This window comes from Lepidothrix coronata, unplaced genomic scaffold (assembly GCF_001604755.1).
Source record: "Lepidothrix coronata isolate B3197 unplaced genomic scaffold, Lepidothrix_coronata-1.0 Scaffold68, whole genome shotgun sequence".
NCBI lineage: Eukaryota > Metazoa > Chordata > Aves > Passeriformes > Pipridae > Lepidothrix > Lepidothrix coronata.
The window spans coordinates 2,144,062-2,170,730 of record NW_016690248.1 but is presented as its reverse complement, the minus strand read 5'-3'; the positions used below and the strand labels follow the sequence as shown (position 1 = coordinate 2,170,730).

At 36.0% G+C, this 26,669-nt stretch overlaps 1 protein-coding gene across 1 annotated transcript in view; it reads left to right on the top strand.

The window, feature by feature from the left end:
• TMEM131 (transmembrane protein 131) overlaps nucleotides 1–26,669 on the top strand; it is a 93,657-nt gene that overhangs the window by 52,361 nt on the left and 14,627 nt on the right. Inside the window, exons 11-31 of the mRNA XM_017818448.1 lie at nucleotides 510–571; nucleotides 5,745–5,853; nucleotides 7,660–7,768; nucleotides 8,558–8,711; nucleotides 8,813–8,983; nucleotides 9,298–9,408; nucleotides 9,494–9,628; nucleotides 10,099–10,203; nucleotides 11,556–11,642; nucleotides 15,380–15,532; nucleotides 15,685–15,760; nucleotides 15,863–15,980; nucleotides 17,228–17,366; nucleotides 17,458–17,567; nucleotides 17,946–18,012; nucleotides 18,909–19,060; nucleotides 19,993–20,135; nucleotides 21,264–21,450; nucleotides 22,599–22,784; nucleotides 24,681–24,839; nucleotides 25,431–26,026. Coding sequence (XP_017673937.1) covers nucleotides 510–571; nucleotides 5,745–5,853; nucleotides 7,660–7,768; nucleotides 8,558–8,711; nucleotides 8,813–8,983; nucleotides 9,298–9,408; nucleotides 9,494–9,628; nucleotides 10,099–10,203; nucleotides 11,556–11,642; nucleotides 15,380–15,532; nucleotides 15,685–15,760; nucleotides 15,863–15,980; nucleotides 17,228–17,366; nucleotides 17,458–17,567; nucleotides 17,946–18,012; nucleotides 18,909–19,060; nucleotides 19,993–20,135; nucleotides 21,264–21,450; nucleotides 22,599–22,784; nucleotides 24,681–24,839; nucleotides 25,431–26,026 — 3,129 coding nt within the window. The remainder of the gene's footprint in view (nucleotides 1–509; nucleotides 572–5,744; nucleotides 5,854–7,659; nucleotides 7,769–8,557; nucleotides 8,712–8,812; nucleotides 8,984–9,297; nucleotides 9,409–9,493; nucleotides 9,629–10,098; nucleotides 10,204–11,555; nucleotides 11,643–15,379; nucleotides 15,533–15,684; nucleotides 15,761–15,862; nucleotides 15,981–17,227; nucleotides 17,367–17,457; nucleotides 17,568–17,945; nucleotides 18,013–18,908; nucleotides 19,061–19,992; nucleotides 20,136–21,263; nucleotides 21,451–22,598; nucleotides 22,785–24,680; nucleotides 24,840–25,430; nucleotides 26,027–26,669) is intronic.

Here is a 26,669-nt window from a genome sequence, read left to right as displayed (position 1 = left end):
AACATTAATTAAATTAATATTGCTTGGTGAAATAAAGTATATTTATTGGAAAGTTGTAAAACTGAAGGTATCTTTTGAAATGGTAAAAGGGATTTGTTACTGAAGAAAAAAAGATCATCTTTTTTCAAGTAAAAAGAGATAGCTTTTGAGGTACTTTTCCTCGCAACTTCCTTAACACGCAAATATTTTACATGTAAGATTAGTTTCTGCTGGTGCATCTGGCAAAATCATTCATTGTAGTATTTTTAGCCTGCTTGTTTCTTAATATGTTACAAATACGAGTAGTTAGCTGAAACCTGTAATACCTACTAATACACAAAACTGTAGTTTTTAAGTGTGTCAGTTTCTTGGGACTAGCTATTTAGAGTGGCTGTTCTGTCGTGTTAGTCTTAACTTTTTAACTCTGAACAGTGGATTTATTTGAGGAACCAGCTAGTGCAGATGACTTTGTATATGTTTCTTATGTTAAAATAACCTAATAGCCAGGTGTGTTTTTTTTTCTTTAACAGATCTGCCAAAAATTTTAAATCTGCATTTATTAAATTCAGGAACAAAAGATGTGCCAATTACAGTAAGTTTTATTTCCTTTCAATTTGAAACTTTCTATATGGATTTACTTTCTCTTAAAAAAATTGATCATTCACAGGTTCGCCATGCAGTGTTCAGAATTAGAAGCTAGGTGATGTGTGACTGAAAATGTAACTTAATAGGAAGGCAAATAATTTTTGTGCATGGTAAAATTAATTTGCTTCATAGCCTTCTTTGAATGCTCATATGCTTTGAACAGCATTTATAGACTGTGCCTGCAGTATCTGAACTTCTGAAAGCTTTTATACTTGATAGCAGTAACTCATGTTCATTGAATGAGATTAATGCAGAGTCTGTGAGATTCTTTGTCCTCATCACACACAGATCACATTTACACATCAGTGTAAAAAGTGGTTGCCCAACATAATCTTTTAAGATAAGCAATGAGTAGCTTTCAAAAGCTGACTGTAAAATGACCCTTGTTTTCTTGAGCTTATCTGCTTTGTAGCTTGAAATAAGAAAAAAACCCAAACATTCTAGAGCCCTTTTCAGTAAGATCACTGAAGCTGGATGTAAAGTGCAGCCAGCTTCAGAATTCTAGAGTTTGGATTTTCTGTTTTCTGTTTTTATTACAGAATTTTGGCTCTAGTCTGGTAGTCCGCCTTTGTTCATTCATACCTTTTTCCTGTGTGATTTTTCTCATTGCCCACTATTTTTCTCACTTCTTCTTTCTCCCCTTCCTGTCTTCCGTGTTTTCCAGATTTAGTTGTGTAGCTAGCTAGCTATACCTTGTCCCAGTACACTTCAAAAAGTGTTGAAGTGTTGAAAAGAAACCAGAGGAGCGAGAAGAATGACTGAAGGATTGGCAGAGGTTTCTTACTGTGCTCTTGGAGACAGTGTGTGTTTGTAAAGGTTATAGTTGTAACTGTAACAGTGTTTTCATAGTACAGATCTAGCAAAACCTTAGGATACTGGAAACTGAGGCTTAATGAATTTAAAGTAGAAACAGGACACATTTTTAGAAATGAAGGTAACTTTTCACTGTGACAGTCCATTGCAGTGCTTGTTAAGTTGTTATTCACTAATGATTTTCAAATCAACAGAGACTTGCAGTATAGTGCAAACAGAATTTAATTCACTGACTTCCTAATGCTTTATTGCATTTATGAGGTCAGGTGATCCTATAAGATCTCTCCTGGTTTTGTAAGCTATGACCCAGCTTCCGTGGAGTTTTTTTTTAAAAAACTGTATATGATTTTTACAATCAGAAGGTTGGTAGATTTATTATTTTTCCAGCTATATCTGAGTGTCCATCTTCTTAGATTTGGTGGGATTTTGGCATAGGGACGCTTTTTCAAGGTTGGAGGGTTTTTTTAAGTATGTAATATATTTCCCGAGTACAATGCAAGTAACCATGTATTCACACCATCAGTATCACTTCTAATATCTGTTAGTGTAGTGCCTAATTCATACTCCACTATTTAAAAAAAAAAAGCCTGTCCATTTTTTTTTAAATCTGTGGTCTTTACACCATGGGCTATAAACCAAAGATGTTGGTCTAATGAAAGGCTGTCATTTGATAACCATTAGACATGTCATGACAAAACTTTTTCAGATAAATTATTCTTTTACAGTGTATCAAAGCAGTAAATTTGGTATTCTTAAAGCCTTTGGGACTCACTTTTGCAATGAAAAAGTTACCACATCGGTCCAGATTTTTCAGTGTGTCACATATGGCACATCAAGTCAATTGTTCTTCTCATTAAGGCACAGCTTTGTTGGGAAGTTTGTAACCTTTCTACCTTTTGAAGCTCTGTATGAATTTCTGCTTCTGTGCCGATTAAGGGATTTCAAAGTGGTAAGCAAGAGTAAAGAATTTTTGGAAGGAACCCGGAGAATAGTTTACTTCTAGGAAAGCTTGAGAAATGGAGTTCTGACCCTTTAGAGTTAGAGTTTAAAAGCAGTGAGACAGAGCTGTGTGACAAATTTCATCTTAATGTCAGAAGAAAAGGCCAAGGCTATATTTAGCATATGTTTAAGCTGGGTGTTGGAGGAACTAAATATCTTCAGGTCATCAGTGTGTGACAGACCGCTAATACTGTTACCAGAGTTATAGTTGTTCTGCCTTCAAGTACTTAGTCATGCTGTAGTCCAGAAAATTGGTTGAGGAAAATAACAACTAGTCACTTGACTTTGTCTTTTAAGTTTTAAAACTCCTTATAAAATCTTCCTCATGTTGTAGGATTTGCTCCATTACGGGGGAGTATAATGTTAATTTCATGATTGGATAAACTATTGCATTGCTGCAACAATTAAGCCATGCTGTCAAAAACCTGGTAAATGTAGATTATTGAACACTTCCTTTTATCCCTTCTCTAGAATGAAAATTTTGTTTCCTTAAGGCAGTTCGAGCCCATTTGATTGCTAAAAGTAAAGACACACTTGAAAACTTGAGTTCCTCATCATGTTTGATGCATAAAGAACCAGGAACTTCAGGACAGCCATAGTGAAGCTGAGTTCTGTCAATTTGAAAACAAATGTATAAGCAAGTATTTCATTCTGTCACAACTCATATACTCATACTTTACTGGTTAATTTCTCTTATCGACCTACAAGAAGTAGCTTGCTTCTGCATTATATTTTCAATCTGCACATTTAAGTGCATGCATCTCAAAGCTGAGGATTAAAATCTGGTAGTATTTTATTCAATGGCTGTTCTGAGTGGTGCTTATGGAGATAGTGAACTTCAGTTAGTTAGGTGTTTCCCTGTTTTAACAGAAGGCCGAGTAATTACTGACAATTGTGTTTGTAAAAGTGAATAAAAGAGTAGAGAGGTGGTTCTGCACTAATGGAACTAGCCTTGGTCTGCTAGCTGTAGCCACAGAGCTTTTTCGTCTTGGAGTAGGGTAGCTTGTCTTTACTATCTGTAATCAAAAGTCTACAGCCTGCTCAGTCTTTAGATCAATATACTAGATGGATGGATAAGATAAAACTGAGTTCTGGAGCTTCTGACAGGTAAACAGCATGGAAGAACATGTGCCAATCTTTTAGTTTATTAGAATACATGTAGTCTGAGAGTACTTAAACCTTCAAAATCTTTCTCAAGAACTGCTCAACAGCACAAAGTTTTCTCCCCCTTCTGTGTCCTTTAGAAATTTAAGGTCTTAATTTTCTGCTCTTATGCTAAATATCGAATGTGTCTTCATAGAGCAGGGTCAGGAATCTTGAATGGGGCATTCTGTGGGAGAGCCATGTGTTACTGAAGCATATCTATTTAGAATTATTCTTTCCCACAGAAGTTGCTGTTAGAAAATTTTCAGAGAAAATTGGTGGTATTAGATTCCTGATTAAACTTGTTTTGCATGTATTTTCATGTCCCTATCTGATGAATTTTAATTCAGGACAAGTTTTGCTTGAGCCTTAATTGAAATACGTTGAAATTTGCACAATGTGAAGTTGAAAGGATTCCTAAGCATGTTTATTTTTCCTTTAGTTGTCTTAATTCTGTATTTCCCTTTATAGCATGTAATCAAGCAACAAGTGAGAGATACATTATGTAGTTCAGAAATTTTCAACAAAACAGTGTAAATTACTTCCTTTACTAAATTAATTAGCTGTAGACATTTTGAGTAAATACATCTAGATTTGTTACAGTCATGGTTTAAGAGATGCTGTTTTTCTGACAACAGACTGTCCTTTTGAATATTTCCACTTTGATTTACTAAATGAAATCAACATTATTTCAAACCAGTAATTAAAGAAAGCATTTTGCATGAAGCTAGCTTCTAGAAATGGTTAACCTTTCTGTCATGCAAAAGTTGTGAATTTCATTACTTCTTTGGTTTTATCTGCTTTAAGAGAGTTCTTTTTTTTTTAAAGACACGTCAAGATTTCAGTTTTGTAGTGTGGATTTCATTAGAAGAAAATTGAGATAATTATTAATCAATTCATGAGGAGAAATAGCAAATACCTGCACCATGTGTGTTTAGGTGGTGGACAAAGGTCAGTACTATAAATCCAAAATAAAAAACTTCAGTTGAGTTAGCAGAGATTATTCATTCGCTGCTAGAGTAGTGCTGCTTGTTTCCTCTAAGGATCATGTGGTCTGCAGAATTTAGTTATGTATGCACAATTTTATGACTTTAATTTACAATCAAGGATAGCTTAGCTTAGAAGAAGTGTAATTGGTTTGTACCACTAGCTGTCTGCCTTGCTCCTCTCTGGCCAAGAAAGGCTCAGCTGCTTGTGAAGCAGGTGCTAAACCGCTGCAGCCCAGCATAAGGTAAACCAGCACTCATTTCAGTTTCCTTAATACAGCATCCTGTAATTTGCTGTGGCTTAACAGCTGCTATGTGAGCAGCTGAGCTGTTCTTAAAGCAGAAGACAGCTGGGGAGGAAGAATCATGGCAGCCATCCTAATTTTAAGCAAAACAAGAATAAGAGTGTTTAAATGCTCCATGCCCAGTTTCTCTCTATGGAATCTAGAATAGAGAGTTTGCTAGCAACTTTTATAAAGTCTCCAGATGATGACATGGAATCCCTAATCCTGCTGCATAGCAAAGAGTACCTCTACAAATCAGCTCTGGCTAATAACTGACACAACAGCTACTCCAGTAATGCCCAATTTACTTTTCCATTTAGTTTAAACCAGTAATCCTCAGATGTAAAAGGTAACCTTGTAAAATGTTAGTGTAGAACGAGTGTCATCTCAGATTTGCAAAACTGTTCTCTATATAGTTAGTTATTTTTTTTCTCTGTGGCAGCTCTGAAGACTTAGATGGGATCAGAGACAAGGTAGATGTCTGTATCATCACTGGTAGTTGCACAAGTCAGTTGACTGCTTTCTTAGTGAGTGCCGCAGAAACAAATAGTCTAGCTATTGTAACCCCTGCAGCATTAAGAATAAAAAATAAATCTTAATTTAAATAAAGCTTATTTTCTACTCTATTAACATGTTTCTGGCCATACTGTCACTTCATTCAACATCTCCAAGGAGAACTCTCTATTTCCCATTTTCCTGAATACTGACCGAGTAATTTACAGTACCTGAAAAAAATTCTAAAACAGCTTTATAGGATGCTTTGTTATAGGAAAGACACCTGCAGAAACTTGGGCAGAACTAGTTGCACTTGTATCATTGTGAAAGATATGTGAAAGCTGCACCGCTTGTTAGCAATCATGAATTTACAGGTGCTTCATATTTTGATTGTTTGCAGAGCGTTAGACCTACACCACAGAACGAAGCTATAACAGTACATTTCAAGCCAGTTACGTTAAAAGCCTCTGAAAGTAAATATACCAAAGTTGCAAGTATTAGCTTTGATGGTAAGTAGTACTCCTCTCTTCTTAGAACTTTTCAAGTGCTTCTGAAAACTTATTGAAACTTCATTAATTATTCTCACTCTTTTAACAAAATGCTATTTGTAATTTTGAGAAGGAAATAGAATTTTCCTACCTGGAAAAGGCTTATGGTTCTTTTAAACTTCAATTATTTCTGAAAGGATTGTCTCTGTTCATAATTGGCAAGTAACTTAGACTGATGAGAAGAGAAGGTATTCTTAATATTTCTAATAAACATAACAGTATTTTTATGTTAAGACGCTGATGATTTAAATGTATTTTTAGTCTAAACAGGCAATTGTTTTTGAGAAATTCTAATAAACCAGATACATGTTATTCCTGGAGATATTCCAGTTAGGCAGAAGAGAAAAAATTTCACAATGAGAACAATCAGCCATTGAAATAATCTCCCTAGGAAGGGTTGGATTCCCCAGTATTGGACATTTAAGATCCATCTGGCCAGGGTGCTCAACCATCTTGTTTAGACTGTGCTTCTGCCGGGAAAGGATAGACCAGATGATCCTTGAGGCCCCCTCCAACCTGGTATTCCATAGTGTGACTGTAAATACTATACTGACATTTTGTAGAAAGGCACTTCAATTTTTATAGAGATTTTAATCAACTGTCAGAATGGTGGTAACTACCCCTATGTTACTGCTTTAAACTACTAATTGGTACTGTAAGTCTTTCTTCCTGGATTGCTTAAAAATGGAACCTTATAGATGCAATACTTGTGACAGACATAATTTTAGAAGTTATATGGATAAAGAGGAAAGGATCAATTTTATTTTTTTTTTTAGTTATCATTTAGTGATTAGTACTTTAGATATTTAATAGCTTACACTTTGTAAGATAAGTGAAGTATGTTTTAGCCTATAAATAAATCCTGAAATAGCTGAACTCTCTCAACCTGAGGTCATAATATGTTCATGTTTTGAAACTGGTAGGATATGTTATATGAGGACCTCCTGGCTAACATATGGTATGTCTTGGAAGGAAGTTCCTGGGAAAAATACCTAGTCAAGCTGCTTAATGTGTTTAAGGAATTGACTTGACCAGTTCTTATCAGTGAAGCAGCCAGCCCTAAATATTTGCAATTTCAGCTGTCCAAATACATGCAGGGCTTCAGGGGCTTGGTGATTTCTCTTAACTAGTATTTGAATCCCTTGACCTTTCTGGCACTGTTGCTACCAAGCTGACATTACTTGACCTGTGATCTTGGAGCAGACCTGTGAGCATCATTCTTGGTTCTTGTGTGGTTTGGGTTTTTACATGGATTCTGCTTCTATTTCTGTAAAGTTTTGCTTGTCTTTCATTTCTTTGTTCCTAAAATGTTGTGTTTCTGGCCCAAAGTTCCTCTCAATTGGTAGCTCCAAATGGAGAGCCCAGCAATCTCAAGCTTCTATTCTGTTTGCGGAGGGATAGATGTATTCCATACTCCCTACTGGGGAGTTCAGATCATCTGGGATCCATATTATCATCTGGAAATGTTCAAGTTAGTTATATGATGGAAACAACCAGGCTTCCCTATTGTAGATAAGCTTACTAAATCATGCAGGTCATCTAACTGGTCTTAAATGGGAAAAATTCAGAACTCAGATCCCTTGCTTCATAGGCTTTACACCATGCCAGTTGCTTATTGAAATTTCCTTAAGATCCATTTTTATCCTTCCATGATACTACATTTCTAAGCTAGCTGTGTGCTTTTATTCTTCCACTCAATTCTAGTCTAACCTAATAGATCATTTTTTTGTCTGCTTTAACAAACTTCTTACGTTCTTGTGTGTACAGCATCAAAAGCAAAAAAAGCGTCACAGTCTTCTGGGAAAATAACTGTTAAAGCGAAAGAGAAGAGCTACTCCAAACTTGAAATACCGTATCAAGCAGAAGTGTTGGATGGGTAAGCTTACAGTAACTGAACATAGTTCAAAATCTAAATGCTGTAAATTAACAGGGAATTTAGACTTTTTGAGGGGGAGTGGGATATAAAGAGGTGATACCCAAACTTTCTGAATCTGGAGCTCATTTAGAACTACAATTACTTGTTTGAATTTTTCTGGTTTTAAATAAGTAGATGAGGTAGTCTTAGCAATTCATAAACTGTTTTCAAGGCTTGAGTTCAAATTGTTTGAAGGGAGTTGTTTTTCAGAGCAGCTGAAGACTGCAGTATTGGAAATTTTTCTGGTTTTGCATTTGCTGTTCTCTTGCAATATGAGTAAGGGTAGAGAAAATATTTTTGGTTTTAAGCAAAATTTTGAAAGAACTGTCAGTGTTTTCTTGGGTTTTGTTATTTATTTACACAATATGGCTATGTCGACTTTAAAAACATTTTTTAAATGAGATGCTACTTTATCAACAAAACTGAGAGAGCATTTTAAAGGCAAACAAGCTAAACCTTACCTATCAGAACTCTTGTGCTGCAGACACCTGATTTCATTAATAAGAAATATGCATGACTTGCAAACTATCTTAATACTTGTCCTCCTATTATGCTATTTTACATATTTTCTTACCTCATTTGAATTACTTAATTATCAAAGTCCCTGTAATGCTAATAACATAGCTTCAACATGCATTGGGATATGTACCTTTTTTGCTGTTTGAATTGATGAATTCTCGTCTTTGTGCAAGGAAAACACTTTATGTTGGAGGAAAATCTTTATTTCCTTACACTGTTTTCTTCTAATAGATATTTAGGATTTGATCATGGTGCCACACTCTTTCACATCCGTGACAGTGCTGCTGATTCTGTGGAAAGACTGATCTATCTAACTAACACATTCAGTTTTGCAGTCCTTATACATGATGTTGTGTTACCAGAAGAAGCAAAACCAATGTTTAAAGTAAGTCTCATTTCAGTGAATACTTTTACATAATAGTAAATGCTTAAATGTGATGCACGTTGTTCAATTATAACATTGATCTTCATTGTTCACTGATCTAGGTCCAGAACTTCAGTAAACCAGTCTTAATTCCACCTAATGAATCCAGATATATTTTTACACTTCATTTTATGCCTTCCACATCATCCGTTCACATAGATAACAATATTCTACTTATCACCAATGCTTCTAAATTTCACCTACCTGTCCGAGCATACACAGGATTTCTAGATGTAAGTATTTTTCTTTTTTCCTAGCTACTTCAATCTAATTGGAGGCAGACTTCCTAGGACTCTTTTTAATTCTTTTTTCTATTTCAGTTACTGATGAAAAATTCTTTTTTGTTCCCTTCAGTTTTGCATAGAAAATGTGTAGAATTTTGAGCTTGTCATGGTGCTGTTGTATTAGACTTATTCTTCATCATCATGGCTAGGCTTCGCGAACAAAGATTTGGGACTAGACTTATTAATGCGTTGTTTAATGAGCTTAGAGTTTGAGCACACTTTATGTTTAACTCATGCTAAAATACTTTTATCAATCCTTCTAGTACTTTGTACTGCCTCCAAAAACTGAGGAACGATTTATAGATTTTGGCATATTGAGTGCAACAGAAGCTACCAGCATTTTATTTGCAGTCATCAACAGCAATCCAATAGAGGTAAGGGTGGATTTATTTTTATTTTATCTTTTTAAAAGTTTACATCAGTGTTGTTACTGAAAAGAATACCTTTGTTCTTTTTAAGCTGGCTATAAAAAGTTGGCATATTATAGGGGATGGTTTGGCCGTAGAACTTCTAACAACTGAAAAGGGAAACAGAACAACGATAATTGCAAACCACCATGAACTACAAAATGCTACTGCATCCGATCAGTCTTCAGTAAGTAATCCTTTGAATCCATTGCTTAAAGCTAGATTTAGGTGGGGAGAAAAAAAGAGAGAACCTCTGCTACTTCTTGCAGTTTGACTTTAGGCAGGGCAGAGGTAAGAATTCTTAATTTTTATCTGAATGTGAGTATGATAAAGCATGTAGATATTCTAAATTTATTTTAAGAAGCAATATTTTATTCAAATTGGTTAGATTTTGAAAGGGTAAACTGCAGAAACAGCAATCTCCATGCCCTCAGATAATGCTCATCATTCGTCAGAGAAGAGTGGAAATTTATCACCACAAGGAATAGATAGTGTTAGTCCCTTATGTGTGTGAATTTTTTGTGTACCAGTGGCGGTGCTTTTAAATGGATTTTGAGTCAATTTAAAGGAATCAGAGGATACTGGGTATGTTTTTTTAGTGAAACTTCTTTCCGTTTAAAGGAATACAGTGGATGACCCTTTTCCTACCATTTACAGGTGGTCCTAGCATCGGGCTATTATGCAGTGTTCAGAGTAAATCTAATAGCAAAAGAACTTGAAGGAATTCATGATGGAGCTGTACAAATCACAACAGATTATGAGGTATATTTATTGTATATTCATGGGTGTTGCCCAAAAGAAATGTTGAGTCTTTAAGTGTGAAGTTTTAAGAGTTGAATTAGTGGACAGGTTATATGGTCTGGGAGAAGTTGAGGTTGGAAGGGAACTCTGGAGGTCAGGTTATCTTTGCAAGTTAACCCTGCGTCATACAACAGTATGCTTTCATTACGATTTTCATCAGACTTTCAGAAATAACCATTTAAATCTGACCTACTGCTTTGCAGTATGGATTTTTCAATGACATGACATCCTCAAAGCATCAGTGCATGGATCTGTGGGTGTAACACATGCTGACAATGTTCTTTTCAGTACATTATTGGTTACTGAAATTAAGCAATAGTTTCAGACTTTTTCTGGTCAAAACCCAATGTGAAAGTTGTTTTGTAGAACAATAGAATCATTAAGGTGGGAAAAGGCCTCCAAGATGATCAGGTCTGTCCTTTGACCAAGTACTACCATGCCCACTAAATCATATTGCAGTTTCCTGGCAACTGATGAAACAGTTCTTATGCTAAGATTAGTACAGGAGAGAACAACCAGTTAATTCTTAACTTCATATGCCGTATTTTTTCAGGAGAGAGATTCTACTGGATAATGGAATGTGAATTTAATATCTTTTTGTGATATATGGAGAAAAAAACCCAAATGTGACTCTGTGCTTTTGAAGTCAGGAAATTATATTACTTATTGTGTGGTTCTGATGATGCTACAGAACATGGGAAATTCCTAATTTTTGCCAGTTATCTGAGGTTTTAAGATTTTTTTAATGTGTCTGTACATGTATGTGACCCTTCAATTATAGAGTCTGAAGCATTTAATTTTCTTTCTTGTTCTTAAAAGTTATTCTACTTGTATTGGTACTTTAATAATAAGCAGAAAGAATATCATTGCCATCCTTTCCACATTATTTTTTCTATGTATGTCAAGGTCTTACCATGACTTCCTAATGTTTTTTTGAGAAGTTGGGTGTGTATCCTCTTCCCTCATACTCATTTACTTTAAAGATGTTACCCTCTTGTTTTCCAACAAAGTGATACCTATATAATGCCCTACTAGAGAGCTTATGTTTTAAGTATGCTTTCTGTTCTGTATAGAATGGTGCTAAGGATGTATGGGTAACGGTATGGAGCGACTGTTTGGAATGTGATGATGTGTTGAAATCTTAATTCATGTCTCCATGTTTTAAATGTTTATATAATCTTAGACTACACTAATTGCAGAATTTCAAGGGGTTTTTTTATTCTATACAACTTAAAAGTGGAAGAGATGTTTAAAGTCTGAAATGTAAGTATTCATTTCTAAACTTTTCATGTTGTTTTTTTTTTTTTGTCCAGATTTTAACTATACCAGTGAAGGCAGTGATTGCTGTAGGCTCGTTGACCTGCTCCCCAAAACATATTTTTCTTCCACCTTCTTTTCCGGTAAGAGAGCTGGATCATATTATTAAATGTTTTCCTGATGTGTTTTTTCTTTATCTGTCCTTTTCAAGGGAGACCATTGTCCTGAATTGTTGTATGTCAAATTGCTGGAGAGATTGTGCTACTGAACTGTTAGGATTTAGTTTGTCATTATTTTGGGGTTTGGTTTGGGGTTTTTTTTCCCCACGTGTTTCACGCATGAGTTACCCCTACATCTCCTCTACAGCCTGCTTGAACAGCATCTTGGAATACTGATATGGTCCCAAACCTGATTCTTTGCAGCTTCATTCTGCTGTAGCTGTGGTCACTTGGTTATTACCAATTCATGCATGTTGGCACCATGAGTAAGAGAGATGAAATTGCGCAAATGCTTTCTCCAAATCCCTAAAGTATTATACCAAAGGCAACAAAGTCAACCAAGTCAGATAATGAACTGATACTTTAGTATAAGGAGCCCTTGATCTCTGTGGGAACGCTATTGTACTGTTTCCACACTGAAAGTAGATCTGAAGGGTGCATGGTCGAGTACATGAACAGGAAAGCAAGAAAACTGTGTGGGTCTACAGGTCTCTGCAGAAATATGCAGAAATAATGACTGTTTTTATCCATGCTCCTGCAGTAGTGTTTATTCAGTGAGTGCTGAAAGCAGTTTCTTTGCTCAGGGCAGACTCAAGCAGCAAGATATGAACCATATAATACTTTCTTCTCACTTGGCATTCAGAATAACCATAGAAGCATGGACATTCAAGGCATACGGAATTTGCAATTAGTATTCTGATGAAGTCTGAACTTGATGTGACTTCCTGATAAGTGGAGAATGTAATACGATGGAAAAATCATCGGGATAGAGTTTTAAAACTCAAGGGGGCTGCGAATGAGCAAAAGGAGATAGAGATGGCAATTTTCTAAAAGGATAAAACTAACTCCATGCATGTTGTGTGTAAATTTTTGGAGGGTTTTGTTTCCTTGTGTGACCTCCATAGAGTCAATCTCTTGTAGAGCAATGTGTGTTCTTCTTCTGATAGCTCCTTAGTATCTCCTGCTTATCTTGCAATTTGTATACTCTTACTTAATAATTTTTCACTGGCAGTTTATCAAATGTTTTACTGCATGTCAAATAAATGATAACTTTTTTGAAAAGTGATGGAATAGATCTCATCAGAGGAAGATAGGTCAGTCAACAGGACTTCAGTGACATTTGCATCATTATTCATTCCATCTCCCTTCTGACCTCCTATGTCACAAATTGTTCTGAAGTCTTTTGCTACTCTTGAGATGAAGCATTCATGCCTACAGTTGCAAAAATCACTGGTTATTTTTTTATCTTTAGGATGCATATTTTCTATTTGACTATTGCCTCACCATTATATGAGTATTTATTACTCTGAGTGCCGTATTTTTAACTTGATCTATGAACTGCTGCATAAGCTTTTGATAAACTGAATTAACTTAAAGGTCCATTTCCCCTTCACCACAGATAAGGCAGTTTCTATATTCTGTGTCCTAATTTATTAGGAATTATTGTAATGATGAATTCCTGTCAAATTCATTGTCCCTCTTGAATTCCACATTGAAGTATTTTGTTCCATTTTGGACCATAAAGAAGTCTTGGTCAGCTTGATTTTTTTTCCTCGTTTATTTACTTTTGCTTTGTTTTGTTTTGGCAGGTGCTACTTCTTATAGTACCTGTGTTTCTCAGCCTCTGAGGCATAGCTTCCTTGCTGTCATCATTTTTTCTCTTCCCTAGATTGGTGTGATTTTTATTGCCTTCGTACTTTTTCTAGTGATGTTTTCACATGATAATTCATTCAGGTCACATTTGGCCTCCTGCTTTTTCTTTGGATGTATAGATTCAGATAACCTTTGACAAGATTCTAGACTGTTTCCTGTGTTCAAGCCCCAAGCTTTTCAGAGTAGTCAACTTCACTTACTATTTCCATTAGTTGATCACTTAGCTCTTTTGATATTTGAGAACACTGACACCAGGCTTACTTGTATTTTTTCTTGGATTCATTTCAAACTAAACTTGTGCTCACTGAATTCATGCTACTCTTGCATCTAGTTATTCTGTAATGCCTCCATTACTTATGAAAATAAGCCTAAAATAGCATCAGTTTGTCTTGTTTCAGTGTTTGGTAGAGAAATTTGACATCTACACCATCCAGAAATAACTTGGTGCTACTATTTTAGTAACACTTGCTTTTCAGTTCATACCTAGGATGTAGTTCTCCTGCAGCTGTCTGGTTGCCAGTACTGTCTGTCTCTGTTTGTAATTTTATTGTATTTGCACCTAAGTCTGATTTCTGGTGTTCCATCAAAGTTTGTCAGCAATACACAGACAGTGTATACAGACCTTGTAAAGATCAGTTTCTTGATTTAAACAAATCTTAGCTGTGTTGACTTCTGCTTCATAGTCTCATCTTTAGTTCACAGTGCCACCTCTCAGCTCTTCCCTGATCAAAGCTCATCTTTGAGGGCCTGTATGCTAAAAGGCCTTGTTCTGTTTTTCTTACTGCTGATGGGTAAAGCTGTCTTCCCTCATCTGTTGTTTCATGTCTAAATGCTACATAAAGGTCTCAGTAAAATTTTATTTGTTCTACAGAGTTTAACAAACCTGTATCTTGCCCAGTTGATGGCAGTTTGTTACTCATAGGATTCCACAGATGAAGACGTACCTCGTATTCAGTTTAACAGGACTGTACTGTTTAGGGATTTGTAGTTTCTTTCCCTCTGCAGTTTTTACTATTGCAAGTGTTACAGTATGTGACTATTTCCTGTTCCTATTGAGCCTACAAAAGTTCCATCTCTCTCATGTCTCCACTTCAGTCCTTACTATAGGGAAATTTTTTAAAAGCTGAAAGTATTGGTTTAAGGGGAATATTAAAACCTCAAGTCATGTTCATTGGAAGATAGCCTTGGGTATTTATACTTGCTCTTATTATTTTATATAAATCTGAAGTCTCACCACCAGTCCTGAATTGCACATTTCTTCCTTTTGTTTTGTCTTTTTATTAGTTGTTTACTCTGTACTTGTCAGGGCCGGGTGTTGAAGAAAAGTGTAAAACGTGACCACAGAACAGTTGGTTTACAGTTGAGGGCAGGGGGAGAGCTTGAGCATTGCAATGATTCTGATCATGACAAATGATTGAACTACATGTTCTGTGCTTAAAAGGTAAAATAACATTTGGCTCAGTAAAGGAAGCAGGGTGTAAAGGTGTGGAGAAAAAAACTTGCACTGTTTTCTTCTTAAATGTAATTTTGGTGGCTGATATCTTAATCACATTGGGAGCAGGAAGAAGAGTTGTATCTGTGTTTTAAATGCCCTCTGTCACCTGTAGTGTTTGTAATCCATAGCTTCCCTTTAATATTCCTTGAAGGTTATTTCTAATTATGATTTCTATTTACTGGCAAGTTTTCTCTTGCCTTTCCTTTTCTGGTACTTTTTTTAACATGATGTGATTAAGGAGAACTGTTTTCCTAGCTCCTCAAGATTCTTAAGGTAATCTTAATTTTCAGAAAGGGATGAACTGTGTTTGGAAGCAGGTGGAGGAAAGAATACAATTTCACAGAAAGTTATTACCTTGAAGTGTTGCAAGTGACATTGTTTTAAGATAACATAGTTAAAAATCTCTATTTAACATTTCAGCACTGCTGTGGTCCTTGCCTGCCTGCATAAATAAATACATATGCTAGGGAAAACGCATATCCTAAACACTTTTCCCCTCTTTTGTTTTCTTTAGGGGAAAGTAGTTCATCAGAGCCTGAATATTATGAACTCCTTTTCTCAGAAAGTGAAAATACAACACATACGGTCCCTGTCAGAAGATATAAGGTTTTCTTATAGAAGGCTAAGAAGTAATAAGGACGATTTAGAACCAGGGAAAAAATCAAAGGTTTGTTTATACCTTATTTCTAAATGTTTGTAAGTTCTCTCTTCTATATAACATATGTTAAGTTTCTGTAGTCATCAGGAATCTTATTTCTTTTTTCTTTGGTCATTAGATTTACTGTGCTGTTGATTTATCTTCTCTTATCTGTTTTGCAGATTGCAAATATTTATTTTGATCCTGGTGCACAATGTGGAGATCGTTGTTATGTAGGATTGCCTTTTCTAACTAAATGTAAGTAATGTTCAACTTCATAATTAAAATAATTTAAAATAAGTTTTGTCCTTAAGCAATGCTGTTATTTGAGGAGTTAAAAAAACACATTATTTCTTAAAGCGGAATCTAAAGTTCAGCACAGCATAGCAATGCAAGAAGATGCATGGGATTCTGACTGGGATTTGCATGAGAACTTATTCAAAGAATGGACAGAAATAAAAGAGAACTCAAGCCATAGGTAAGTATTTTATCCCTGTTATTTTCTCAGGCCTTAAATCACTGGAAAACTCTGATATGTGTGCTCTTATAAAATACAAGGTTTCTTAATACCTTATATTTCTGAAAAACCTTAATACAAGTTTCTCTCTCTTTCTGCCTTTTGAGAGGGAGCCAAGAAAGGAATTGCTCGGCCTTCTCTGCAAAAAGAGAGCATTTTAAAAGTTAAAAAACAGTAATAATTTCTTCAAGTCAAACACAACACAGAAGGTTACTATTCAGTGGAGTTTGCTGCAGTTTTTGAAAAGATGGCAACAGCAAAGCAATCTCTACTCTGCAAAAACTTCCAAAACCAGATTTTGTTGTTTGTGCAGTATCCCTGCTTAAACTTCTTTAAAATAGTAACCTCAATATTCCTCTGTCTGTACTGAGGTTATTGCATTTCAGTGAATGAGCAAATTGTCTTGTACTTTATCTTGAGATTTGCTGAATGGAAGATGATCAGCAGTTGCTACTTAATATTTAGAAAAAGTCAAACTCCATGGACTGCTACATACCTTTTAAACGTGTGCCTTCTCATACATAAAGTTGATTTAATCTCCAAGAGACACAAGTGCGTGTCTTTTGTGATATGATAGCATCCAGACTGCCATTTCCAAAAAGGTATGTGAAGAAGCAAAATGTCTGTATACAACAAAATAGAGCAACAAAAGCATACCCTCTCTTATCACTTCTTTGTTATATTACATGGAGAGCTTGTAGGAGAATGGGACCCAAGTCTGTTGTGGAGGGTGGTTATAGCGTTGTAACAAATCATATATTAAGATGTATTAATGTATCTTAATAGCAAAGAACTTCATTCAGCAGTAGAAATAGTGGCTCACAGTGTGACTAGTTCAAATTTGTTTTAGATTTATTAGGAATATAGGCACAGAGACTGTGTATCCATTGCATCTGAAGTACGCATACAGATTCACTGTACATCACACATGTGCAGGCAGAATACATTTTCTGGATAGTGGATGTCTGGATGCTGTATTGGAGTTTTTCCTTTCTACTCTTTATACCTTTGTAAATCATCAGATAAGCTTTGGGTTATTTTTCCTACTGATCTGAATCTGTTATATTGTCAAAATTTGTTTCTGCAGTAGGTGTAGCTCTTCTTGCTTCTCAAACTAATGTTGTTTTCAGGGTGCTTTTAAGCCTTCTGGTTTTTCCAGGCTTTTCTGTTTTAGTCCTTTAAAGTAAGTTTTCCCATTGTTTCTCCAGACTGAATGCTGTATTTGAAGTAGACACAGATCTTCAGAAGGATGTCCGGTTGAAAATTACAGCAGAAATGGCCTGGCCTTCCATCCTTATTTCACCACGCCATCTAAACTTCCCTCTCACCAACACAAACAGCTCATCAGTAAGTTATTTTGGTGATAGTATCATTTCAATAGGTATTTCTAATTACATTAATCCTAAAATAAACTTTTAAAAATTGTGTTTCTGAATAGGAAGAAGAAATTTTTCTAGAAAATCCAGCAGATGTTCCTGTGTATATTCAGTTTCTTCCTGTAGCTCTGTATTCTAACCCATCCACTTTTGTTGATAAGCTCTTAGAACGGTAAGTATTGTTGTGGAGTCCTTGGAGTGCTCTCACTCTACAGCAAAATGCATTTTACAAAAAATGCATGCATGATTTGCCAGTTTTGTTGGTAGTTACAGTGTTGGCCACTTATAGAATTTGAATCATTAGGCCAGTTGAGATCTGAATCTGTTGCCATTGAGCACACGTCTGTATTTTTTGTTGAGCTAAATTGTGTTTACGTTTCTTTCTTAACTTGATGTACAAGGGGGGAAATGGAAAAATAAAAACAAATTATTCTTTCAGCTGCATATTGAATTTTACCATGGATTCTTGATTTGTGCTAAAATCTCTAAATGCAAGTATGTCACCATCTTCCCTGATCCGGGAGAAATAAAAAATTATTTTTTTTTCCAGGTTTAATTTGAGTAAACCAACTAATTTCAATCAGAGGACTCTAGAGTTCCAGGTCTTCAGAAATTGTGTAAGTACTTCAATACATTCTTCATAATTTTAAATTTAGTTATTTTAACGTTTCATAAGAGTTCAGCCATACATGTCTTCAAGTTTCATTATTACTGTGCAAAATGTGACGCCTCTCTTGGATATTTTCAGGAAATTGAGAAAAGTAATATTTCTTCAAATATAACAAAGTGTCACTTTTTCCATGTGCTTACATTATAACACAACTGTAGAAGTTATAGGAAAACTGCATTTACTTGTTCTCTTACTGACAGAGGATTATTTTCTTCAGTATAGCGGTTACTAGTCCTAAAATTAGCAAAGTATTGAGTTTTCCATTGGTTTGTTGGTTCTTTTAAGTGATTTAAGTTTTGTGGACCCTCATGTGCTTTTTCACATAGAGCATGCCACATCCTAAAGCACTTCTTTTCTCCTCTGGCTTTTCCCCTCCATTTGCAGTTTGTGCAGTGTCTAAAGTCAAACGGCAAACTTAGCAAAATATGCTTTTTTGGGTAGTTCTGTTTTATTTGCTTTTCCCCCTTAAAACATTTTTAGAATATATAAACAATGGAAAATTCTGAGGAGAGAAAATATTCCATAATGACTTAAAGCTAATTTAGTATTTAAAATACATACGTAAGAACTTTTGAACTCTTTCTTCTGCTAGAACTTTATGAATCTACATGGGTGTAGTTCAGGTCAGTTCTGTTCTGTCATGTTGTATTTCTCCATAAACAAAAACAATTTACTAATAAATAGGGAAATTCATGTGCCATCAGAGTTTCTGGTTAAGAAAACAGAAATGTCACTGGGAAGTACACTTATTTATGACAAGACCAATTTTTTAACTGAAATAATACCATTCCATACCATATAGCAAATATATGTGAAGTGTTGCTTTGTTTTCTCTACTCTAAGGTCCAACCACTGCAGACCACCATGGGACTTACAAAGGGCTTGACTCGTCATTCCGTTTTAAGCTTAATATTAAAACCTGGTGAGAGAAAGTCTGTCAAAGTAAAGTTTACTCCAGTTCTTAATAAAACTGTTTCATCATTGATTGTTATCAGGTAAGACAGATATTTCCAAAATGAGTATGAGTTTTTCCAATGTTTTTTATTTATATATAAAGTTATATTTATGATCAGCTGTCAAGAAACTATTGCTTTTACAAGAATAATTGTAGAATCCTATGTGTCTGCAGAAAGGTTTAATTTAGATGTAATTGTGATGTTATACAGTTGTTAAACCGTATTCAGTAATGTAAATATATAATCCACTGTTATCAGAGAATTGCAGGAGGGTTTGGGTTGGAAGGGACCTTTCAAGGTCATTAGTCCAACGCCCCTGCAGTGAGCAGGGACATCTTCAGCTTGCTCAAAGCCCTGTCAGACCTGAGTCCTCTGGACTCACTCCAGAAGGTCGATATCCTTCCTGTCCTGGCACCCCAGAGCTGGTTGCAGTACTCCAGGTTGGAGTCTCACAAGAGCAGAGTAGAGGGGCAGAATCACCTCCCTTGACCTGCTGGTCGTAGTGCTTTTGATGCAGCCTGGGACGCGGTTGGCTTTGGGGCTTCAAGCGCATATTGCCGGCTCATGTCCAGTTTTTCATCCACCAATACCTGGAGACTTGATTTCTTAAGTACATTCTACACTGTTTTGAAAGTAGAGACAATGGTTACAGGTGACATTTGCAAGATCAAGCTACAATGCAAGTTCAGTCTTTACTAAAGAGCTCTGAATAACTACTCCACTTTTGTATCAAGTGTGATGCATTAATAAGAGATTCAAATTTTAACAAGTATTTCATTGTATTTGTATATGCTGTGATTTCTTAGGCCTTTTGTCTTGCAAACACTATGGTTGAGATCCCCAGTATTTACTTCCATGTTGTGGGGAATTATCTGTGGAACTGCTTATATTTTTGTTCTCCAGATTTGGAATATAACTTCATAGTCTGTAGAGAAGCTTTTATAAATATTTCCCCCTTTTTTTGTACACAGAAATAATTTGACTGTAATAGATGCCATAATGGTACAAGGACAAGGAACAACTGAGAGCTTGAAGATTGCAGGAAAACCTCCTGGTCCAGGAAGTTCTTTACGCTTTAAAATCACAGAAGCATTATTAAAAGACTGTTCAGAAAGTGAGTACTTCTTGAGCTAGTATGCAGAACAGAAAAGAAATTATATTTTACATGTAAAACTTTAAATGTGTGGAAATATTTTTCCCCTGTTCTAGTGCCCCGGAAATTTCCTTCCTTTAAATATCTTAAAATTGCTACTTTATTTAGGCAGAATATTAAATATGTCTTTCATTTTAACTTGAAAACTAGGAAAGATAAAACAGAAGCCCTTTGTCCATTAAAATGCAAGACAGAGGAGATGAAGATCCTGATATATTTATTAGCATAATCTGTAATTCCTAAATTTAAGACAAATTGGATCACAGGCATAACTTCTGTGTATTTTTTTTTTCTCACACCTTCAGAATCTTTAAGCACATACACAACAGGGAAAAAGTTCGGGTATGCTCCTTGATGAAAATTAAATTGCAGCCAGATTCTACTGTAGATCAGAGGTTTTTCTGCCCTGTAGCCCCAGGCTTGCTTCTGCGAGGAGAGCTAGGAGTACCTGTATTAACCGAAGGAACTGGTAGAAGAGGTATAGTTGTATCTGCTGTCAAAATCTGCTGTGCTACTTTGCAGTTTTCCAGACATATTTCTAAGGTGCCATGGTAATTATTATCTGAGATTATTCTGCTTTTTTTGATGAAGGAATAAGAAAACTTCAAGTCAAGTTTACTCATTACCTCTTACATGTTGTGGTTTAGGTATTTTTTTGCTAATAAGATATGTGTAACTAACCATGGATTTTTATTTTTAAGACACCAAAAGAAAAAAAACCCCAAGAGTTTTAATTCTTTGTTTGATGGGACTGTTCACAGAATACCACAAAGGTATTAGGCAGTACATCAAAGAACTTTGAAGCTTAGATGATTTTTTTATGAGGTAGCAGTGCTATCAGAGGTTCAGGGTATTTCTTCCCTGATGAGTTAGAGGGCTCTGGAATTGTACAAATCCCCTACCTTGACAATGATAAGAATCTGGCTGCAGAGATATGTTCCTACAGGTTACTTAGTGTATTTCCATGAGCCTCACTAGTCTCTCTTATGCTGTAGTACTGACAGTGCTCTATTCTGCTGTAGAATATGAATGTAGTGAAAGATGTCTGTTTAGCATAACACTAACCACTTTTCTGCTGTTTTTTTCTAGAAATGAAATACAAAGAACCAAATTTCACACTGAGAAGAACATTTAAAGTGGAAAATACAGGACAGCTGCAGATTAATGTGAAAACAATGGAAATCAGTGGCTATACATGTGAAGGATACGGATTTAAAGTAGTTAACTGTCAGGAATTTGCACTAAGTGCCAATGCCTCTAAAGACATTGTCATATTGTAAGTATTTTTTCTTACATCTAAATCAGGTCTTACATTTGGATTTTTTAATTTTGTTTGAGGAAAACTCTCTTGGTTAAATTCTAAGGGCTTTTTACTGAAGCTTTGAGTGTTTGGGGGTTTTATATAACTTTATACAATCATGACATTTTTTCTCTCTTCTTGGAAACACTGATTTTTCATTATATTGTGTTTTCATGACTGGATATAGTATTACTTCTCTTACTATTCAGTAAGTATATCTTACTGAGTCAGAATAATGTTACTGTATGGGATTTTATACATTTCCTTCATTTTAGTTGTGAATGCACATGGGATCTAGGTTTACATATGGTTTTGGTGCATTGCAGTATGTAGAAAAAAGCCTTAGTCTAAGGATTGTTATTGTAATGAACAGTATTTTAGTCTTGAATATTTTGTCTGTTGCCTTAATGATAGTGATTGTGTAATTCTGTTAGTTTTTATTGTAAAAGATCTCTGCACCAAACACCGATCATTTAACAGTGCTTTGATTTAAAGTTAACTACTCAGAATATTCTATCTAACAAGTTCAGAAGATGCTTCTGTTCTGCAAGTGGATGTACAAAATATTGCAGGCAGTGAAACTTCACTAGTATTTCTGTGCAATCTTAGTTTGTGATGAGACCATGACGTAGTAGGGATGTTTTTGAAAAGGCACACGTTAATGACTTAAAGGTGAAATGTTTAAAACCTTTGTAGCTCACATAATAGTTGGTTGCATTGCTTACTTAGAGCTGCTGTTAAATTTTTACTGTATTCATAGCTTTTTTTTAACAGATTTGGTCAAAATTTATTTTTGGTTATTATAACTTAATATGGTATCTCAGGAGTAATCTAGTATCAGGTGTGTTAAGCATAGGTATTAATGAATGTAGTCAAACACTTCTTGAGGTATTTGATAGATACTCTTAAGTGTGTTTAGGCTGTCTGGTAATTGATGGAGTTGGGTTGTAAGGTTTGATTTTTTTTTTTTTTTTTTGTTTGTTTTGGTGGGGTTTTTTGTGGGGGTTTTTTTGTGGGTTTTGTGGGGTTTTTTTGGTTTTTTTTAATTTATGAGTCATAAAAATTGCCTCAAACTTTCGTGCTATTCACATGAAAAGTTCTAACATGCTTTACTTTGCTTTCAGGTTTACACCAGATTTCACTGCTTCCAGAGTCATACGTGAATTAAAATTCATCACTGCAGGAGGCTCTGAATTCGTATTTATCTTGAATGCATCGCTTCCGTATCACATGTTGGCAACATGTGCAGAGGCTCTCCCCAGGCCCAATTGGGAACTGGCACTGTACATAATCATCTCAGGAATAATGAGGTAGTGTGTGTGTTTGTTCTTAGATGCACAAACTACTGCTGCTTGAATACAGGTTACAGAGAAGCACATATGTATTCCATACATACTGTAATTGGTGTAAAGTAAAATAGGGTGAGGTCAAAAAGGAGAACAAATTAATAAACACTTCTCTAGATGGAGTGTGAACAGTTTTAAGACCGAGGAGTACTGACTTTGTGCTCAAAGCAAGGACAAAAAAAATATACTTCTTGCTTGAGCCTGTTTCCTTAAATGAGATACGTACTCCTGTTAGCCCTGGTAATTTGTAGGGTCTTGAATCAGATTAGGTATTAAAGCACTGCTAGCCATGAATTCCTATAGAAATGTAAGCATGCTTCTGGAGTATTGTGCTTCAGAGATATGAGGCAGTGACTGTAATGAGCTTAGCAGATGCCTTGGATGAATTTAACTTCGCTGCCACTGCTGTGTGACAGACAACTGGTGATACTAATAATGGGATTTCTGAGAACCTGAAGGACAGTGTTTGCAACACTGCAGACTCACAGGTTACGTAGCAGCATATTAATGCACTTTTTTTCTCAGCAAACAGACACGTTCATTATGCCTGGTTGAATTACGAGATGAAAATTCCACCATTTACATAGTCTAACATCTACCTATTTTATTTATTTGAAATCTGAGGTTATAAACTGTCTGTCCCTGCTTACCTCTTGGATGTGAGACACTTACCCCCACTGCTTTTGTCCAGAGAAAACCCTACCATGGAAACTTACCAGTATGAGTTTTGATTTACCAATAACAACAATGCTGTTTTTCTGTTCATTGCTGTTAAGCTTATATCTAAGTGTGAAAGGAGTTGGTGCTGTAGATGCCTGTAATGAAAATGTGGTCTTTCTGTGTGCTGCAAATCCAAAGCATTATCACACTGTCAAGCACATGTAATCTCCTGCACTTTTTTTTTCTTCAGAGTAAGTTACTGGCTTTTCCATTTTGCTGTACTGTGTTACACAAATGTTCACTTAGGGTGTCTTTCCTTCTAGGGATTGACAAAAGAAATAGAGAAGATAGTTACAGCCCACTTCATTTTCTTTTTTTGCTCTTCAGCACTTTCCTAAGTAATGCAGTCACTAACACTGCATTACTTAAAGTGCTGAGTAAGTACTTACGTGGTTTACTTCTGTATATTTGTTAGATATGTATAGGCTGAGTTTCTTTTTTGTTCTTTGACAGTGAATAATGCTTGCCAGCTCATAAGTGTAGTTTGCATGGATAATTTATATGTGCTGTACTTGTTAATTAGACTTTACAAAAGAATAGAGAATACTAATCCCTTACTGTTTCTTTTTTTATAAGTACAAACATCCTTCTTAGCAGCAAACTAGAGAAGAGTCCTAACATATTTCATAATATTCCAAGGTTCATGTGCATAGGCAGCCACACTTAAATTTAGGGTGCCATCATGTATGGGTTTGGTAGTTGTCACTAAAATAACTCTTCCATATCATTGCAAAGCTATCCTTAATTTCTAGGAATGAACACTAGAAGTTTATATAGTTCATGTTTTTTAATTTGATAAGGTGATGTTTATTGTAGCCTTCCCTAAATCACTGTTGGTTCGGATTCTTACCATGCTTGTGGCTCCAGGTTTTGAAGTCCAACTTTTTTTCTTTTGCATTATTATTCTTGGCAACTGCATGACAGACTTGCATCTAGTTTGCATTCTCAGTGCTGGTGATGTGCATATATCACACTATGCTATTGTGTGTTATGTTTCTATCAGACAAAATTGTGGTTTCGATGCAATTTTCAGCGTTTTCAGTACAAGGTACAGTTTTTGTCCTGTGTGATTAAACTCATTAGCCTTAAGATGCTCAGAACTAAAATAAATCCTTAGATGACTGCCTCTCTTCTCTGCAGTGTACTCTTTCTCTTGGTGATTGGGACAGCCTATCTAGAAGCTCAAGGAATTTGGGAGCCATTTAGAAGACGCTTGTCCTTTGAGGCCTCAAACCCTCCCTTTGATATGGGAAGGCCACTTGATCTCAGGAGAATAGTTGGAATTTCATCTGATGGAAAGTAAGTAAATGTTTGGGGTTCTTGTGGTATTTTTCCCATTTATTTCCTCTTTAATTATCAAGCCAGTAAAAAAGTAATACTGCTCTATAGAATAGGTGAATGAATAAAGATCCTCTCAGTTACTTATAAAAAGATGGCTTGGATTAAAAGATGACTTTTGTGATTGTGAGGAATGTCCTTTCTTTATAAAAAAAAAAAAGGAAAGAAAAGAATCCCACCAAAACCAAACTGTACCAAGATTCCTGTTAATGCTCTCCAAAATGAAAGTTATAGACTGCAGAAAAATTGCAGGCCAAAATTTCCTACCTTTGGTGTCTTAGGTTAACTATAGAACTTCTCCTTTCAGCGTTCCCTCTGACATATATATATATATATAGACTGTCATTTTACTGTAGTTTGGTTCCTATGTAGAGCAAGCAAGTGAACGGGAAATGGTGAAGGCTACTGACTTGTCAGACAAGTTGTAGACATTTTTGCTGATTGCATGCCAACAGCAGTGTAGTTCAAGGCTTCTTTTGGACATGGTGATTCTTTTTTCATGGTGAAGAATGGAAACATTGTAAGTGTGTTTTAAACATGTTATTCTTCCAGCTTGAATATGCTTGGATCGGATTCTAATCACAGTTCAACCAGAGGGATCTATGGAGCAGGCAGTTCGTCTTCACGATCCGGTGCAGGGAATCATAAACAATGCAATGCAACAGCACACCTTCACAGCAATAGAAATGCACCTGATGTTGAAAACATCAAATCCAAAACCAGTTCAAGCATACCTAACAGGACTTCAGCACAAGCAGCTTCCATGCAGTCAGTGAACAGAACGGGCCCCTTTACCTTGGATTCGGGTTCCACAGCTCAGACTCATGCCGCAGGCAGAAGAGCCAAGGGGACGAGGCAGAACCAGCAGCCAATGCAGCAGCAGGCACCAGCTTTGGCAGAGCAACCCCTCCAGCAACCCCCAGCATCTGGGCCCCAGCAGCAAGAGCAACAGACTGAAAGTGCTTTGCCACAGCTCCCGCTTCTCAGCCCACCTCATGGTGAATGTGCCAGCAGCAGAAGGCACAGCTCAGAGGATTCAGATCTCACTGGGCTCATAGAAACTATGGAAAAAGACTTTGACCACCCAGAATCCCCTTCCCCTGATGTGTTTACAGAGCAGCCCCCATCTCCACTAGCAAAAAACAAAGGTAATAACACAATTGTGCTTTAACAGGATGATGCATTATGTAAGGCACAGGACAAGATTTAATCAGCTGTAAAGGTCATGTTTTCACAGTGTGAAAAACAATAGCTTCTGGGGTTCTCTGTCCTGCTGTATGTGCCTGTGTCTTGAACACTTCTGTTGCTTTATGGCAGTGAAGTTTGTGCTGTGCTAGCTTGTCATTCTTCCTGCAAAAATGCTGGAATGTTTTGATGAAACAAAGTGTGAATATCTAAACATCTGATCCCCTGGAGAAGAAAGATGCTTTTGGTTGCTACTCCTTTGCCTTTGGGTTAGCATCCATGCCTCCCACCTCCATGATTTATACTTGAGGCTCAGGGTTGAGGAAAGGAAAAGGAAGTTGTCCTAGTGTATTGTGAAAAGTGAGGCAGGGAGGAGGGGAAGAGAGAAAGATGGGTAAGCCCCTGTGGTACTGTTTGGGAATGGAATTCTTCATGTCCAGACTTGCAGTTGTAAAAAATCCTTGGTGTCAGGTGGTCGGCAAATTAACATACGGCACCTGTATCTATACGTTACATTCATTTTTGCATGAGGTTAGAGTTGAGTTGGAACTGTTTATCCATCGTTTCAGTTGCCTAGAGTTTAAAATTAATATTGTACATTAGATA